Below are 17,265 nucleotides of genomic sequence, written 5' to 3'. Positions count from 1 at the left end.
TGAATTTTGTATCTGGGACCTTTCTCCTTTTCACCAAGAGATGTTGCTACAGCGTCTTAAAAGTGGGGCACTTGACAGTGGATTTTTAATTATTTTTTTGAAATTTCACTTAAATAAGCAGTTTATTTTCGTCTTGGTTCAGAGGTGTTTACATAGCCCTACTGAAGACATCTAAGAGGCAGAAACAGCTGTCTAGGGATAGTGAATATCCTCTGGATCGAAAGGAAACATAAACTGCGTTCAATTTTACCCAATAATCTGTTTTTATAGATTCGTTAGGAAGACTAGAAACGCAAAGTTGGGTGCCTCTAGTAGCCAAACAGTTTCCTGCTAAATCTCCATTCAATCCACAAAGTTCATCGACGAGTTTGCGCATCCCCGAAGTCCACACAACTCCCAGTAGAAGTCGTTCCTTAAAAAGACCCAGAGAAGTCAAATTCGAAACGAACAAAAAATAATTAACTACACAACTATAATCTTAGGTACGTATCTGCAAAAGGTTGACGACTTTGAATGTTTGTATAAGTTTTGGTACAGAAAAATTGTGTTATTCATAATAATTTTGTTTTTAAGCTGTTTTGTTTCAAAGCTTTTTCTCCAACAAACAAGTGTAGATGTAGATTTTAAAAATCCAGTCTTCCAGAACTTAAAAATCTGTCCAGTTCCATTCACCATCTTTGTCCATTATTCTTGTGTGTCCACTATTGTTTGTATCCAGTGGCAGTTCTACACATTTCCTTTTGGTGGGGAACTTCCCATGAAGCACAAATCAAAAGACAAAAAAACAGAAACCCAAACCACATAAAAACATAAATAATAATAAGTTGTATTTAAGTTCCATTAATTTTTTTAACTAGGTGGTTTATTGAAATGAATTTGTCTGTCTGTGGTTTAAGTTTCATGTCAGCTAGTATATTTTTATGTTTCAACATTTTTTTTTTCTTTAATTTTGAACCTTGGAGGAGGGGAAGTCCCTATACCCTCCTTTTATCCGCCACTGCTTGCATCCAAGAAGTTCAATGAACATTTTGCGCTACATTTAAATTTGAACAGATTTAACTCTTCTTCTTCTTTAAATATGATGGAAGACAGTAGGGCCTAACGGAAGACTTGAGGAGGCTTAAGGCTCTAGAAATGGAAACGGTTGAATGTTGTGACAAAAATGATAAATAGGATACATGCGGATGAAAGGAAGCCCAATGCATGGATGAAGAGCGTGATGGTATTACTGTATAAAGATAAAGGAGGCATTCAGGATTGTAAGAACGATAGAGGGATAACGTTAATGTCGCCACAAAGTGAAAATTTGGGAGAGAAGTTTACAGTAAAGGTTAAGGAGCGAAGGAAACATATAGATAGGAGAAGAACAGTTTGAATTTGTGTCAGGAAGGAGGACAACAGATGCAATTGTTTGCTTTAAGACAGTTGATAGAGAAATACGGTGAGAGGAAAAGGGATTTACCTACACTTGATAATTATAGATCTTGAGAAGGCGTATGATAAAGTTCCCAGACAAAAGCCAGACAAAAAGCTATAGAGATGAATGACTTTTGGTTTGCATCAAGGTTCTTCATTGCGTCCCCACCGGTTTAATGTTTAATCGTATTATGGATGTAGGTACTGACAGGAATGGAAAGGGAAGTAGCTCCTTGGTCAATTCTTTGCGGATTATATCGTCTTAGTGATGAGAGCAAAGAAATATTGGAGGATTGAAGAAGAGCTATTGAAGCTCTTTGCGAATTGTATTGTTCTAGTGATGAGAGCAAAGAACTGTTGGATGATTAGAGAAGAGCTATTAAAGAGGGAGAACTTAAGGTTAATAGCTCAAAAATTGAGCATATGTGGTTGGCAGAAACAGGAGTGGTTGGGAGGATTGAATAATGGACAAAAATGCGTGGTGAAAATAATAAGGAACAGCGATAGGAGATGCCACAGCTGAGGAAGAACAAGATAAAGAAAAAACATTAGTTTTTATTTTCCCTATATTTCCCTTATATTTCCCTATATTCGCCATATTTGAAACGTCATGTTTATATTTCTGGAAACAATTTTGCTTGCTCTCAACACATGCATCCGGTATCTATTTTTTTTTCTACAAAATTGATTTTAGTAAGAATTTTTTTATGACGTTATTTTTATTAGTATTTGTAGAGTCAGCTCAGTTTTGACCTTCAACTACTCTTACATTCCTGCCGGATCTACATCTAGCTTGCCAATGTCCTTTCTTTCCACATAATCGACAACAACTATCTTTTGCTGGACATCTTTCTCGGCTGTTGCAGCTTGGTACACTACAGTATGTACATTTGTAGTTTTTGTTGGATTTCCCCCATGTGTTCTGTTGTCCATATTTATTTGGTTCTGCTTGTGATTGTGACCAGTAGTTACCTCTGTGTGCATTGACCGTAGCTACTTCTTGTACTCGTTCTTGCCTAAGAATCCTGTTTTGATTATTCTGCAGCTCGGCTTGACGTACTGTTAATACAGCTTCCCCTAATGTTAGGTTCTTTTGGAGTTGTAACCTCTCACTTACTTTTACATCTAAAACTCCTACTACTATGCGGTCTCTTATTAACTCATCTTTTAGAGCCCCATAACTACAATGCTCTGCCAGGCTATGAAGTGCAGTGATATATGCATCCACCGACTCCCCTGGCTGTTGACTACGTGTGTTGAACTTGAATCGTTCAAATATTACGTTCTTTTGGGGTATAAAATGAGCGTCAAACTTCTCGATAATAATACTATATACTTGCTGTGCGGGTGTTAGATTAAATTGAGTTATAATTTCCTCTGCTTCTGCCCCCATTAGATACACTAGCATATCAATTTTTTCAGCTTCTGGTTTGTTTATAAAACCACTAACCGACATATATCTTTCTAACCTCTTTTTCCACTGATTCCATGATCCTGGAAGGGAGAAATTAAACTCAGAAGGAGCTGATACTGTTGCCATGTTGGCAAGCACATGGCTTCCTGCTTGATTCTCTGCCATCCCTGGAATTATTTAACTCTATTTCTGCTCTTCGAAGAAGGTTCTACTTGCCAAATATTCCTCGGAGTATTTGCAAGTTCGCTGCCACCATGTAGAATTATTGAGACAATCTTTATTTAGCACTTTATTACAATTCTATTTCCAAGCGACAATCCATATTATTAACCTAACTTCTACTACCATCTTGACATCCTGTCGTTCTCCCCAAAGAGGTTCTGTCTCAAGTACCGACTACGTTTCTGAAGGAAACGTATAAGTGGTTGCATACTGAGCTGACTCTACAATAAAGATTGTCTCAATAATTCTACAGTATTGACATCGTTACGCCCTCTTTTGTAACATTCTTTACCTAATATACGCACCAATGGCTGCATTTTACGTTGTAAGTGCTGCTACCTATTTCAACCCTCCACAATTAGATTCGAGACCGGGTAATCGCTAGAGCGAACCACTCTCATCCTCTATTAAACTTGTTTATTGCCCCAGAGATGGCGCTACAAACCTTGAGTTACGTTAATTTGCAAGAGTAAAATTGATATTGATTTATTCTTTTATCATGTCTTCTTGTCTCTTGCGTAAATGTAAATAGCTATTGATTTCAGTGAATCTTGTTGGAGAAAAGATTTGACTATTATTTTTTATTCATTTGTTTTTATGGATTTTTAGAAAACTATTCTTTATTTGTCAGTATAAAGTAGTGTTATTGTATTATTTCACATTAAATTTCATAATGTAGGGGAAAGTCGCCTATGATGGCATACTTAATTTTAACTCAATTTTTTAAGAGTATTTAAAATTTTCTAAACATTTTTGTGATGCCAAGTGATTCGAACTTAAGCTACATTTTAAGTTTTGTACAATATAATATTGATTTTGAACGTTTTTTGCACGCTTTTATTTTTTTTAATTAGCAAATATGGCATCATAGGTGACACACGTTTCCTATGATGGCACACCGTTTATTTTAAAACAAAAGAACTTAATTTTTTATGTTTTATTACGAAAAATAACAACAAAAATTAAAATATAAATTCGTGATGTTCTACTAACTTAACTAAAAGGTTATTAATAAGCAAAAAACACAATTCCCATAATATAAACTGTTTTACTTTTTTTCCACATCCGCTCATTATGCATGGCACCATGAATGGCATTTCTGACACCGAATCCATATTTTTTTTATTTAGATAGGGAGTACAGTTCATTACAATACTTACAAACAATCGACATCAGGGTTGTCGTCTTTAAGATCATTCCAGAATTCCGCTTGTTTTTCTTCTTCTTAACTGCTATTTTTTCCACGAAAACTTTCTTCGTGACCCTTCTTGGCAGTTTTTTCTTTATTAAATTGCTTTTTCTTCTCATTTCTGTCTGAGCTCAAATCAGGTCTGGAGTAGAATTGAGCATACCGTTCTTCCCACGTTTTCGTTTTTTTTTTTCATTTTCTGGTTTAAAATTTTACAATAATGGTCCTTATTTTTTGTACAAATGAAGGTTCACGCACATTAGCTTTTGGCATTTTAAATTCAGATTTAGAAGATATTTCATCATTAGTATTTTTGGAGTGAATAATATAAACACTTTTCTTCTAAACGTTCTATGATGGCATACCTACGCCATCATTGGATATCCTAAAGTGTGCCATCATAGGCAAAAATCGGCATTTTATTAAAAGAAGAGAAAAAATCTTAAATCGAAAGATAACTCCAAAATGACGCACAGAACAAACATAATATGTCTAACAAATATATTAAAGGCGTTATTTAATCCTTTCTTCTATTTACTGTACTGGATCCTAAATTTTAATTTTGTTTAATATTACTACGGGACTTGCAGAAAATTGTATAATTTTCCTATCCTCACAAAAAGCATCAGAGCACCATAAAGTTTATATGAAACTACAAACCGACTACCTAGCATACACTAATACATCAGTTTTCAGAATAAGTGGACTGCGTTCCAAAACACAGTCATTATGCCATCATAGGCGACCTTCCCCTACTCCAAATTTATTAATGGTTTTAGCTGATTGAGTCAAAATAACGATATCTTAGTGTCGTAAGCAAAATATGGCCAAATTAATAATTATTAAGTTTTCAAAATTGAGTTTTTATTCAAAATTTTATCGTAAGAGTATATATCGTTGCACAAAACATTTCTATATTACATATTTTATCAGTATAGAGTTGACAGGATTTACAATTGACTCTCTTACTCTATTTATAGCTTTTTCTAGTTTGTATAAATTTTTGCTCTCTTATTAATTTAAACTTTTAGGTAGTAGGTACCATTGTTAAAAAAAATGCGTCTTTTTTAAACAATAAATGAAATGGATCATTATACACTCACCGGCATGAAAAACGGGAATCCTTATAATTTCTGACGAAATTGTCCTGATCTTTTGAGTTTTTTTCGGTTCTTTTTACTTATTTGGTAAAGAATGAACACCGTTTAGGAGAACCCTTTAAATGGTATATAATTGTGTTTTAAATGAATATTTACTTGAAATTCCATAGGATGGATAATATTTATAAAGAATTGTGCCCTTCGGCAAAGTATGACTTTCACATCAGATGGGTTGCAAAGTGAGTTGATGTGTCTCTACATGACGACAGTTAGATGACAACTCTAACAACTCAGATGGCAACTCAGTTGCCATCTAATTCTCGTCATGTGAGACACATCTACCCACTTTACAACCACGTGATGGAAAAGTCATACTTTACCGAAGAGCATAAATCTTTATAAATTATCCATCCTATGGAATTTCAAGCAAATATGCGTTAATAACGTACATATATACCATTTAAAAGGTTCTCACGCGGGTATTTCTTTGGTGGCTCAGCTGGCATTTAACTTGTTTTTAACACTGACGATGATTGTGTAAAAAATCTAAAACGTTCTGTGAAGTAGTCCTGTGAAGTAGAGATTTCAATAAAGATTTTTATACCTTTTACTAAGGATTTTTCAATAAATTTTTTTGATTGATGGTAATATATCGCCAGCTACAGGAAACAATTCTTTTTTATCCTTGGAGATTTTGTTTTTATTATGACATTTTTGATATGGGTTGAGTCCGTTTTTCGTGACGGTGAGTCTACATTATAAGCATTTTGTTTTATTTTTCTTTTTAATGAGTCCTGTCAAAGGGCTTTAAGCAAACACACTTTCGTGTATTCAATCAACGCTTTAAGTCAGGTTAAGTACAAAATGTATGCAATTGTTTTGTAAGAGTCAGTATCACTGTCAACTCCACGTATTATTTGGCATATTTTTATATAAAAAAGACTGTCTTATTTTCCACTATAACCGTGTATTTTACTAAAAAATATGCCATTTTACTCACTGCGCACGAATATGATAAGGTGATTCGATTTCAAACCACTCAATTTTGGATCCAAAAAATTCTTGGGTCTCCGATTTGTCTGAAACTTAGTATATAGCTTCTGCCTAACATAAAAATATGAAATTTTTCCACAAGGAAAAATTTCCTGTAGCTGGCCCTTTACCATTAATCACAAAAAAATTAATAAAAAATCCTTTGTAAAAGGTACATTTATTTAAAAACTGTCAGAGAGCCACATCTATCACAGACCGTTTTTGATCTAAGTACATCATCATCAGTACTGTTACAGGCAAATCACATGCTGAGCTGCCAAAATACCTACATATTTCAGACAAATCGGAGATCCACAAATTTTTGCCACGGAGTGATTTGACATAGAATATACCAGTATATTTTAATTATGAAATAGGCCTGGATCAAGTTTACCAAGAAAAGTTTATTAATAGCAAGCTGAAAATTTGTTAATAGCTTAACAGTGTCTAGTTTTCTAGTCGGATAAACTTTGATGTAAGTGAACACTGGACAGGGGAAGTTTTAATTATGGAACAGGTTAAAGGTTTCGAATGTCAGACTACGAAAACGTCCCATGTATTTTTGTCGGACAGAACTTCCAATTGATTTGTTACCCTTTCATTAAACTCTCATGCAAAAATCAGACTGCTATTTACCACCAAAATAATTCCTGTCATTTGGCATGTTCTACGTGTCGGACTTATTATAAAATGCCCAACATATTATTTGTCGGACAAACATTTGTTCATATTATATAAAGTTTGCTATTGAATAAACTTAAAAACAAAGCTTTCACAATCATAAACTTGTCAAGATGACACGTTCCACAATTAAAATCACGTTCCACAATTAAAACTTCCCCTGTTCCTGTATTCCCGTACATCAAAGTTTTCCCTACTAGACACCGTTAAGCTATTAACAAATTTTCAGCTTACTATTAATCAACTTTTTTTTGGTACGCGGGATCCAGGCCTAAAACCGTGCGAAAACAATCTTCATCGACCTGTTTTCACATAAAGTTACTAAATGTTTAGATAATTGATGTAAGTACTCCATGTTATTATTATACCTTATACTAAGTGTTATATTTCTACACGATAATAACTCGACCACAAAAAGTAAGTGCGTTTATAGACTTTAAGATCAAAAATCAAATTGTAAGTATGTATTTCAAAACGATAACAATCTTGATCTTAAAATGTTTTCATAAGTCATCAGCATCATCATTATCATCATCATTCAACACGGATCTATCGACTGCTGGATATAGGTAGGTCTCTCTGTCTTTTCACTGTACTCCTGTTTTGTGTTGTTTGCTCTACTCCGATATTCTTCTTGTCTTGGTCTCCACTCCAGTGTATTATTCGCTATGTCTATCTGTTATCCGACATTCTAGCTATGTGCCTCGCCCAGTTGCACTTCTTTCAAGGGTCATAATTCTTTTTCTATGGTATCTGTAACTCCTGTTCTCCGTCTTATTTCCTTGTTTGTATTCCGATCCCTGCCATGTAAAATACTCATTACTCAAATCAGAAAAACAAAAAATAATAATAAGGGCAACAGAGATGGAACTCCTAACGAGAAGCTGCAGATCAGCAAGAAAATATAGAATAAATAACATAGAGATTAAGAAAAGAATGAGCTCAGATATGATAGACTATCTGAGCTATATAGACTATATGATGGAAATCCTCACTATATAAATATATATATCCATTCTTTGTAACCTGTTGGACTACCACTGGAATAATCAATCCATATTATCTTACAGTTAGATCTTTTAAATGGACCAAATTCTATGTTTTGTTTTGTGTATACGCTGTGAGCTCGTACCTAGAGGGGATATTTACAAATTCGCGAGCGCCAGTAGTGACAAGTCTGTAAACCTTTACCGGAAATTTGACATAAATGTCAAAGTGATTAATTTAAAATTAAAATTAAAAAGATTAATTATAAAAAATATTGGTTGGTCAAAGCTGTGGTATATATTTTTAACTTAAATATACTTACGTTTTAAATACTGAATTTAAGTTTTTTAATGTTCCTTAATATGTAATTATAAATTAATCAATCAATCTTAACGCCATCTACACGATAATTGTGAAAGTATCCAAAGTAAGAAATTCATATTTTATCAATAGAACGTCAAAATGATTAGCAAAATCTTAAAAAAATCGATTACACTTTAATTAATTTTTTGCGTTGTAAATATTAAGCGATAACAATTAAATAATAAATTTAGAAATTACCGGTAAAAGTTGAATTAGTAACCGCTAGGAGCGACACCAGCGAAGCTCAGAGCGTATATTACTGACAAATAGATCCACTAAAAGATCAAGATTGTTGTAGATATAATAAGATTATCAGATCCCTAGTACATTCCACTTATCTGTACATAGTTACCGTTTATTTGGGCCGAGTTATATACAGACTGTTTAGTTTTAACTTAGATATACGGCCCATAAATGGCAACAGTGCACTTGATTCGCGCCGATTCATTCAGTCGTTTGTCATTCTACAGTGGCAATACAACTCGTTCTCATAAGCAATGTTGCCGATTTTAGCGCTTCCTTTAGTGGGCTATATCTAAACAAACACTAAACAGCCTGTAGGTGGTTGCTACAAAGTGGCCTAATTGAATGACAATGTTCGAGGTTCTTTATATTTATTTACGATTCGTTCTGTGATAGAAAGTAGTCTATAGGAAACTTATAATAATTGGTATTTATTTAATACACGCATCAAAATAATCTAGGAGACAAATATATTAAAAGCTTTAAATTAAAAAAGAAGATATATTTAACAAAGTATATAGTCGAGGAAATGAAGCAGAAAAAATGGCAAAACCTCGCAATTTTTTCGTCCAGCATCGATTTGTAAAAAAATTTGGGATTAGGCTCATTACACCCTCTAGTTCATTTTCTATATTTAGCCATTGTACGCTTTTGGTTTTTTAAGGGTGAAAACTACCCCTAATTGTAAAAAATTATAAAATAACATTTTAAACTTTAATATTGTCAACATTTGGTTCTTATTAGTTACATAATGATTGTTTTATGCTTTAAGATATACTATCATAATATTTCAACCCTTAAAACTACCCTTGTTGGAGCTATATATAAAAAATTTACTTATCCTAAAAGAATAATTTCTGCTTGCATCGATTTACATAAAAATTTGGGATTGGGATCATCTCACCCTGTAATTCATATTCTATATCATGCTTAAGGCGCTGATTATTTTTAGTGGTGTAAACTACCCCTTATTGTCAAAAATTATATAAAAACATTCTAAACTTTAGTATGGGTAAAATTTGGTTTTGATTGGTTAAGTAATGATTGTTTTATACTCTAGGATAAAATATCATAATATTTCAACCCTTAAAAACCACCCTTAATAACATTAAAGTTTTTATAAGTAGATATTTTAATAGATCTATACAGAAAATAACGTGGAATTAAAGAATTACAAAAACATTTATTTACACAAAAATACGAATTTACAGATATGTGCAAATACAAATACAAATAATTTTTTAGGCATCTTCCAGTATACGAACCGGTTCTGTGGTATTATACATACATTGAAAATTATCCATAAGCGGACTATCCGAATTTTTCGAAAAAAAAAATGGTTTTATAAACATAGCTCCTTCATTTTTGGCGATAAAAAGATTTTTCAAAAATGACTTTGTAGGATTTTTGAAGAGTTATAAGACTGTGTAAACTAAATTCCATAAGGTCCCTTAGTTTTTAATTAGGGTGGGTTTAAAGGGCTCGAATAAGGGGGTGTTTGCTCGTAAATAGAGGTTTTAAACAGCTGTATCTCGCTAACTGTTCACTGTAATGAAAATCTATGCACAAAGGAATTTTAGTTTTTAAAAAAAGATACAATTTAGTAGTTCATCATTTTTTTCGTATCTCCAGTATTTTCGGAGATATTTTGAAGTAAAAGGTGAAAAATGGGAAATTCCTAAAAATTAATTTTTCTTTAAACTCCAATTTTTCTCAAATTAAGCCTTTTAAATAGGTCAAACTTCTTGGGTGTATTAATAATACAAATATAAAAGGAATTATAGAAAGGTGAAGAGTAATTTTTAATTGGGAGGGTAGTTAGGAGGTTGTTTTCACTGATTTTTTCATAGAGGAAAACAGGTACCGATATTTTTTTGATCAAAAGTCGCTTAATTTCCAAGCTAGAAACTTTTTATTATTATTCTTTGAAAGGCCTAACTGTATCCTTAAAAAAAGGTTATTTAAGTTTTCCTCGAAAAATGCAAAGTATTTCCGTTATTTTACTTTGAATATTTCAAATTATGCATTTGACGAAAAAAACTAACTTTTAACTTGCCGTAACTCGGTTTACATTGGTCTTAAAGATATTACAGAAAAAGAATTTGGTTTGTGTTACTAAAAGATACAATTTTGATATCCACAGTTTTTTTAATTAAATGCATATTTTTCGAGGTATTCTCAAACAACCCTCTAAAAAGTCGATTTTTTCATCGAAAAACTGTTAGATGAAATAGTTTTCAATCCTAATAGCAAAATTAATAATATTGAAAATATTAAAAACATTACTAAAAGATTTTTAAAATGAAAACTTATTGGTACACTTTCCTGGTGACACCTCCAAGGCTTCTACAATTTGCAAGCACATGGATGCTGCAGTGAAGACAAAGGGAAGGAATTCTACACTATGCAATTCACCGGAGCGCGGTCCAGAGGACTGGACTGCGCTCCGTATTCTAATTGAAAAGTAAGATTGTTTTGCCTTCGCATTGCAACTGAATAAAAATGGTATACCTTTTTATTTTATAGTCGTATTACTCCGTAGAGTAACCAGGTGCATTTTCCGTTGGAACTTTACCAAGTTGCAGACGGGGGATGTGAATTGCATAGTGTAGAATTCCTTCCCTTTGTCTTCACTGCAGCATCCATGTGCTTGCAAATTGTAGAAGCCTTGGAGGTGTCACCAGGAAAGTGCAACAATAAGTTTTCAATTTAAAAATCTTTTAGTAATGTTTTTAATATTTTCAATATTATTAATTTTGCTATTAGGATTGAAAACTACTTCATCTTTCAATTACCAGATGACGCTAGTCACCTAATACCTTCACTTCGGTTGCAATGGGTGGGAAAGACTCTCGATGCTGGTCATTTAGGGTATGGAGAACAGTGCCTACGTTCTCTCCGATGAGGCTCCAATAAGAGCCGAAAATCGCGATTCAGAGGACTGGACTGCGCTCCGTATTCTAATTGAAAAGTAAGATTGTTTTGCCTTCGCATTGCAACTGAATAAAAATGGTATACATTTTTATTTTTTGAAAAACTGTTACTTTCAAGCGCGAATAACTCGAAAAATATTAGTTTTACGAAGAAAATGTAAAAAATATTTTTTTCTTAGAATTACCTTTTACATTGATTTACATGGTTAAAATGTAATAAAAAATTCCCGCCCCCGAGATGGGGTGGCAACCACCCCAAGGTTTTAGCGTACAGTGGCATGATGTAGAAAATGATCCTTGGACTATTCTCTACCTTATACTGTGAAAATTTCAAGTAAATCCATGCTGGACGAAAAAATTGCGAGCCAAAATGCTTCATTTCCTCGACTAATACGAAACAGGCATAATACCAAATGATTGCTGTTTACAAACGAAGGGAAATTCCAACAAATGTGAAGACCCTAGATTATTAGCCTGATATATTCAGTTAGGAGTAAAACTAATAAAACAGAATTTGCTCGAAAAAGAAATCAAAAGACGTCCTAGATTTCAGTTCAGAGATAGTCATATAAAGGATGACGCTAATAACCGGCAAAATAACGCAAAAGATGGAAAACATAACACATTGCGAAATAAAAAGAGATGAAACTAGTGGAGGTGGAAATTATCATTATAAACGTATAAATTAACATTACATTACATAGTTTCCCACCTTTAGACATTTCAGAGTAATATTACAACCAATGGCGGTTCTAGCCCGGGGGAGGGGGGGCAGCTGCCCCCTCCCGTTTTTACAGGACTTTTGTACTATAATATTCGTTAAAAAGGCACGTTATCTTGTTTATTCACCGGTTGTGTTCCCTTGTCCACAAGTTTTTTTGATCTAAAACCGCCACTGATTACAACTGTCACTGTGACAGTAGAATTTTATAAAATACTCCTGTCATAGACGTCTAAAGATGGGAAACTATGTAATGTAATGTTAATTTATACGTTTATAACGATAGTTTCCACCTCCAATAGTTTCATCTCTTTGTGTGTTCGCAATGTATTATGTTTTCCATCTTTTGCGTTATAACTGTAATGTAGGGCGTCTCTTGATTTCGTATTACAACGAATTCTTTTTTGTATTAGTTTTACTCTTATTTGAGTGTCGGGACCAAGTTTTCGCTGGAATTTAGCCACGCTGAATAGGCAGGTAGGTAATGAGGTGCAAACTTTAGACCTATCCGTGTCTTCTTTTATTTAGCATCCGCCTGGTTTGCAAATAATAGAAACCACGAAGGCGTAATCAAAAACTTGGTGTCATTAGAGGTTTTATTTCTCAGGAAATAAAACTACGAATTGAAATTTTTTCTTTTAAATATTTGAAATAAATTATTTGAAATCCTTCTGTAACCTCACATGTTGTTTTTTTCCCCTACATTATTTTGATGTGCATATTTTAACAATTAGGCGATACGTATTCATTAAAAATTACACCAGTATGTAATAGATTTGATGTTTGGATATAATTATTGACACGTGGCAATGGTATCAGCTTCTTTCGAAACCATTTTGTAAAAGTCGACAGCATGAAATCGGGATTATATATTTGTTCTCGTCTTGCTAAGGCGCGTCAAATAATATATAGCTTGTACTATTACGGTGACTGTGAAACAGTACTTCTGGTTACAACTTTAAAACCAGAAGTCCAAATTTGTCAGCATTAATTCTGCATGAAAAATTAATGACCGTTTGCGTTATAAACATATTATTATGTCCTCAAATGCTTCGTTTCCGAGATACGGGATGTTGAATTTTTTCTTACAAACTTTATTTATTGCTCTAAAACCGGTTGAGATATGCCAATGAAATTTGGTAGGTTTTAAGAGGTAGTTATTGCGCATTTCTTGACATACAATGAATAATTTTGTATTCACCATTGGCGTGCATACGGGTAATACCTATAGTAGTTTTGACGAAGCTGTTATTATTGTCACGATGGATTTAGTACTGATTTTTGTTGCTATTTAGCACAAATGTGATGATAATTATAGCACATCATTATAAGCTACAGTTTATGCAATATTGTGTATCATAAGTCGGTGCCACTATAGTATGCGGTCTACCGTCGAGTTTCTGCTATAGCTTGCGGTCTACCTGTGCGGTTTAACAGCACCATAATCTTTTCTTAAAACAGAAGGGTTTGCAGTCAATAATGAAAAGCAACAAACCGTTTGTAGGTAAAATGTTTATGGCTAAGTAGTAATAAACATGTTTTGGAATATACAATAAACCAATAAACTTATTTCTTTACTTACGGTACATTCCATGTCAAATCACTTAGACAAAAACTTTTGGATCTCCGAGTTGTCTGAAACTTGGTTTATAGCTTCTGCGGAACGTTAAAATAAGCTTAAGCGGAAGCATTTTGTCATGAGGCCGATATTTTTCGAATTATTTGTACTTAAAGTAGACGCCTATATTTTTGACTCTGATATTATTGCATATAACTTTTTGTATTTTAAAAATATAAAAATCCTTTTAACCAGTTAAAGTCCTGTGTTTTGGCTATATGTGGGCAAATTTTCAGCCAAATCGAAGATGATGTATCTTGGGAATGGAGGAAAATGTAAAAAACCGTATTTTAACGTTTTATACACTAAAATTTGATCAAAAACTTGTTATAATGCCATATACTGACATTTTTGAGTCCCTTCTTACACTAATACTTTATGATAAAATATACAAATTCGTTTAAATAAATCCCAAATCACGATAAAATCGGTAAAAATGATATTTTGAGAAAAAAAAGAAGAAAACTGTTCGGATTTAAATAATGCTTCAATTCGAGCTTATTTTTACTTCCGCAGAAGCTATACATCAAATTTCAGACAAATCGGAGATCCAACAATTTTTTGGATCCAAAATTGAATGGTTTGAAATGGAGTGACCCTTTTATTTTTAAGCTAGAATCATTGACTGCCCTTCTCTCTTAACTTAAGGTGCATGCTTTTTTTCTTTATTCCCCTTTCATTTTACATTTATTTTCCTTTTAATGTTTATTACTTGTGAAAAAATATTATTCTACAACGGTTTCTAGCATTTCATTATTTTGCATTTTCTTTTATATTTCATTATGCTTCAGGAATTTTCAGATTGTTATCAATACACCACACACTACAGAGTGTAACAAAAGTTGGTTATAAATTCTCAATTCATAAAATCTTTAACAGTTCTCGATATATTATGTATTAGAAAAAATTATTGATTTTCATTCTGTAATTTTAAAGGGCTGTAACTTTTTTTATGTGCACATTTGTACTAAGATAAATTAGATTCAATAGAACAATTTTTAGTTCCAGAATGTGTTATTCAATTTATGACCTGCATTTTTGTTACACCCTGTATACACAGGTAGACCGCATCCTCGGGGTAGACCGCATACTATAGTAGCACCCATAAGTCTATAACTCTTTCGGAGTGTTCCACAAATTTGCCTTCCACTGATCTAAAAATAGGACATTTACTTTCTTCGATATATACTAACTGTTCTACTGTTTTCAATTATTATTGTATATATTTATAAATATATAAATGTTAGCATTGTTTATATGTGTATATAACTATATTTGTATGTTTATATTTGTCGTGTTTATATGCAGCTAACAGAATAAAATTTTACATAAAATATGTAGTGGCTTATTGACCATTTCCGATTACCAAATCCTTCATGCTCCTCCACATTCCTAGAGCCCTTGTCATCATTCCTCAATCTCTGGCATCCTCTGTTGGATATAGATCTCCTCATATTCTTCCATTGTTCTCTATCTTGTTCCCTCTGTATCCAATTTCCCTCTGTTTTTCTCAAGTCATCTATCCATCTTTTTGGTGGTCTACCTCGGTGTCTTTTATCTCCTCTAGGTCACTGGCGGATCCAGGGGGGTGTCACGGGGGGTCATGACCCCCGACCCCCATAATTGTAAACCCACGTATACTAGGGTTGGTAAGACTAAGTGACCTTGCCTCAGAGAAAGGTAATTAAATCACCCTCAAGACCCATGACCCCCCACCAAAAACATTTCTGGATCCGCCACTGCTCTAGGTCTCCATTCTGAGCGAACGAAATAAGTTAAGACTCAAAATTATGCAAGTGAAAACACCTGAGATGGAGATTAAATACAACTAACAAAGAAAACGAGCCAAAAGAATCATAAGATCAAAGAAAAGAAAGTACAACGAAAATAAATTGAAATACATAGAAGAAAACTATAAAAATGTATAAATCAGAAACTTACATCAAGGAGTAAAAAATGCGAAAAAAGGATACCAAAGAAAAGCTGTACACTACAAAAGCAAAAATGGAACGAATTTAGTAAACGAAGAGGAAATACTGAACAGATGGAAAGAATACTTCGAAGAGTTTCTAAATGAAATACCCACAACAGAATATGAAGAAGAAGAAGAACCGAATGAAAATACTGACCAAGAAGAAACAAAGGAAAGACCGCCTAGTGAGAAAGAAATAAAAGGAATAATAGAAAAACTAAATAAAAACAAGGGCACAGGAAAGGATGAAGTGACAGCTGATATGTTTAAATACGGAGGACCAGTACTAATTAAACATTTGGAAAATTTGATAAAAGAAATTTGGGAACAACAACCCATACCAAAAGAATGGACTTAAGCCACACTGTGTCCAATTCACAAAAAAGGCGACAAAAGTTTTTGCCATAATTAAAGGCCAGGGGCATAGCGCTACTAAACGTTGCATATAAAATACTTGCAGTACATTTAAAAGACAAGATAACACAAAAGATAGATGACAGGAGAATATCAATGTGGATTCAGAAGAGGAGGCAGCACGGTGTATCAAATTTTCCTGCTGCGTGAAATACAAACGGAAAACTACGAATACGGGAAATCTACAGTGGCCCTATTCACCACACCAACATACTTTTGATAGAGTAAAACGAAAAGAAATATACAAGGCACTATATGAAATTGTAATGAGTGAAAAATTACTAAAGATGATAAAAGTTACACTCAGAGAATAGGGTTAAAATAAATGGCAAAGAAACAGATAAGTTTAAGGTCGGTGAAGGGGTACGATAGGGAGACCCACTGTCGTCATTGTTATTCAGTATCCTTCTTGAAATTATAATCAGAAAAGCCGAAATTAACAGGACAGAACAGGACTTATATATCAACGAAAACACCAATGCTTGGCATTCGCTGATGACGTAGTACCGATAGTCAGAAGTAAACAAGAATTCAAAGAAATGCTAAAAAGGAGATAGGAAGAAAGAAACGAACATAAACGAAGAAAAGACTAACTATATGGAATGAACTGAACGAGAATACATACAAGGACAATACCTGACAAACACAGAAGTAAAAGTATATAAATTCGAAGAAGTAGAAAGATTCCAATATCTAGGAGCGATATTCACTAGGATACCAAATATAAAAGAAGAAATCCAAGCCAAAATTGTCTGGTAATCCTTGTATCTTTGCTCTAAACAATTTATTAAAAAGTAATTACATATCTAGAAGGGCTAAGCATAAGAATATATAAGACAATGATAAGGCCAGTGAAGCATGAACGATGAACAAATCCGAGCAGGCCATGCTTAAAATGTGGGAAAGAAAAGTCCTTAGGAAAATATTTGGCGGAAAGATGTGGAATGGAATGTGGATAAG

General features: G+C 33.4%; 1 protein-coding gene across 1 annotated transcript in view; it reads left to right on the top strand.

Moving 5' to 3' along the window:
* Positions 1 to 2,080, top strand: part of LOC114331698 (uncharacterized) — an 81,212-nt gene extending 79,132 nt beyond the window's left edge. The window contains exon 17 of the mRNA XM_050660796.1: positions 271 to 2,080. Within this exon, the coding sequence (XP_050516753.1) occupies positions 271 to 458 (188 nt within the window). The 3' untranslated portion in view covers positions 459 to 2,080. The remainder of the gene's footprint in view (positions 1 to 270) is intronic.
* Positions 2,081 to 17,265: the final 15,185 nt, after the last annotated feature.

This window comes from Diabrotica virgifera, chromosome 9 (genome assembly GCF_917563875.1).
Source record: "Diabrotica virgifera virgifera chromosome 9, PGI_DIABVI_V3a".
Lineage (NCBI taxonomy): Eukaryota > Metazoa > Arthropoda > Insecta > Coleoptera > Chrysomelidae > Diabrotica > Diabrotica virgifera.
The sequence above is the reverse complement of the archived record's forward strand: the minus strand, read 5'-3'. Positions and strand labels throughout refer to the sequence as shown.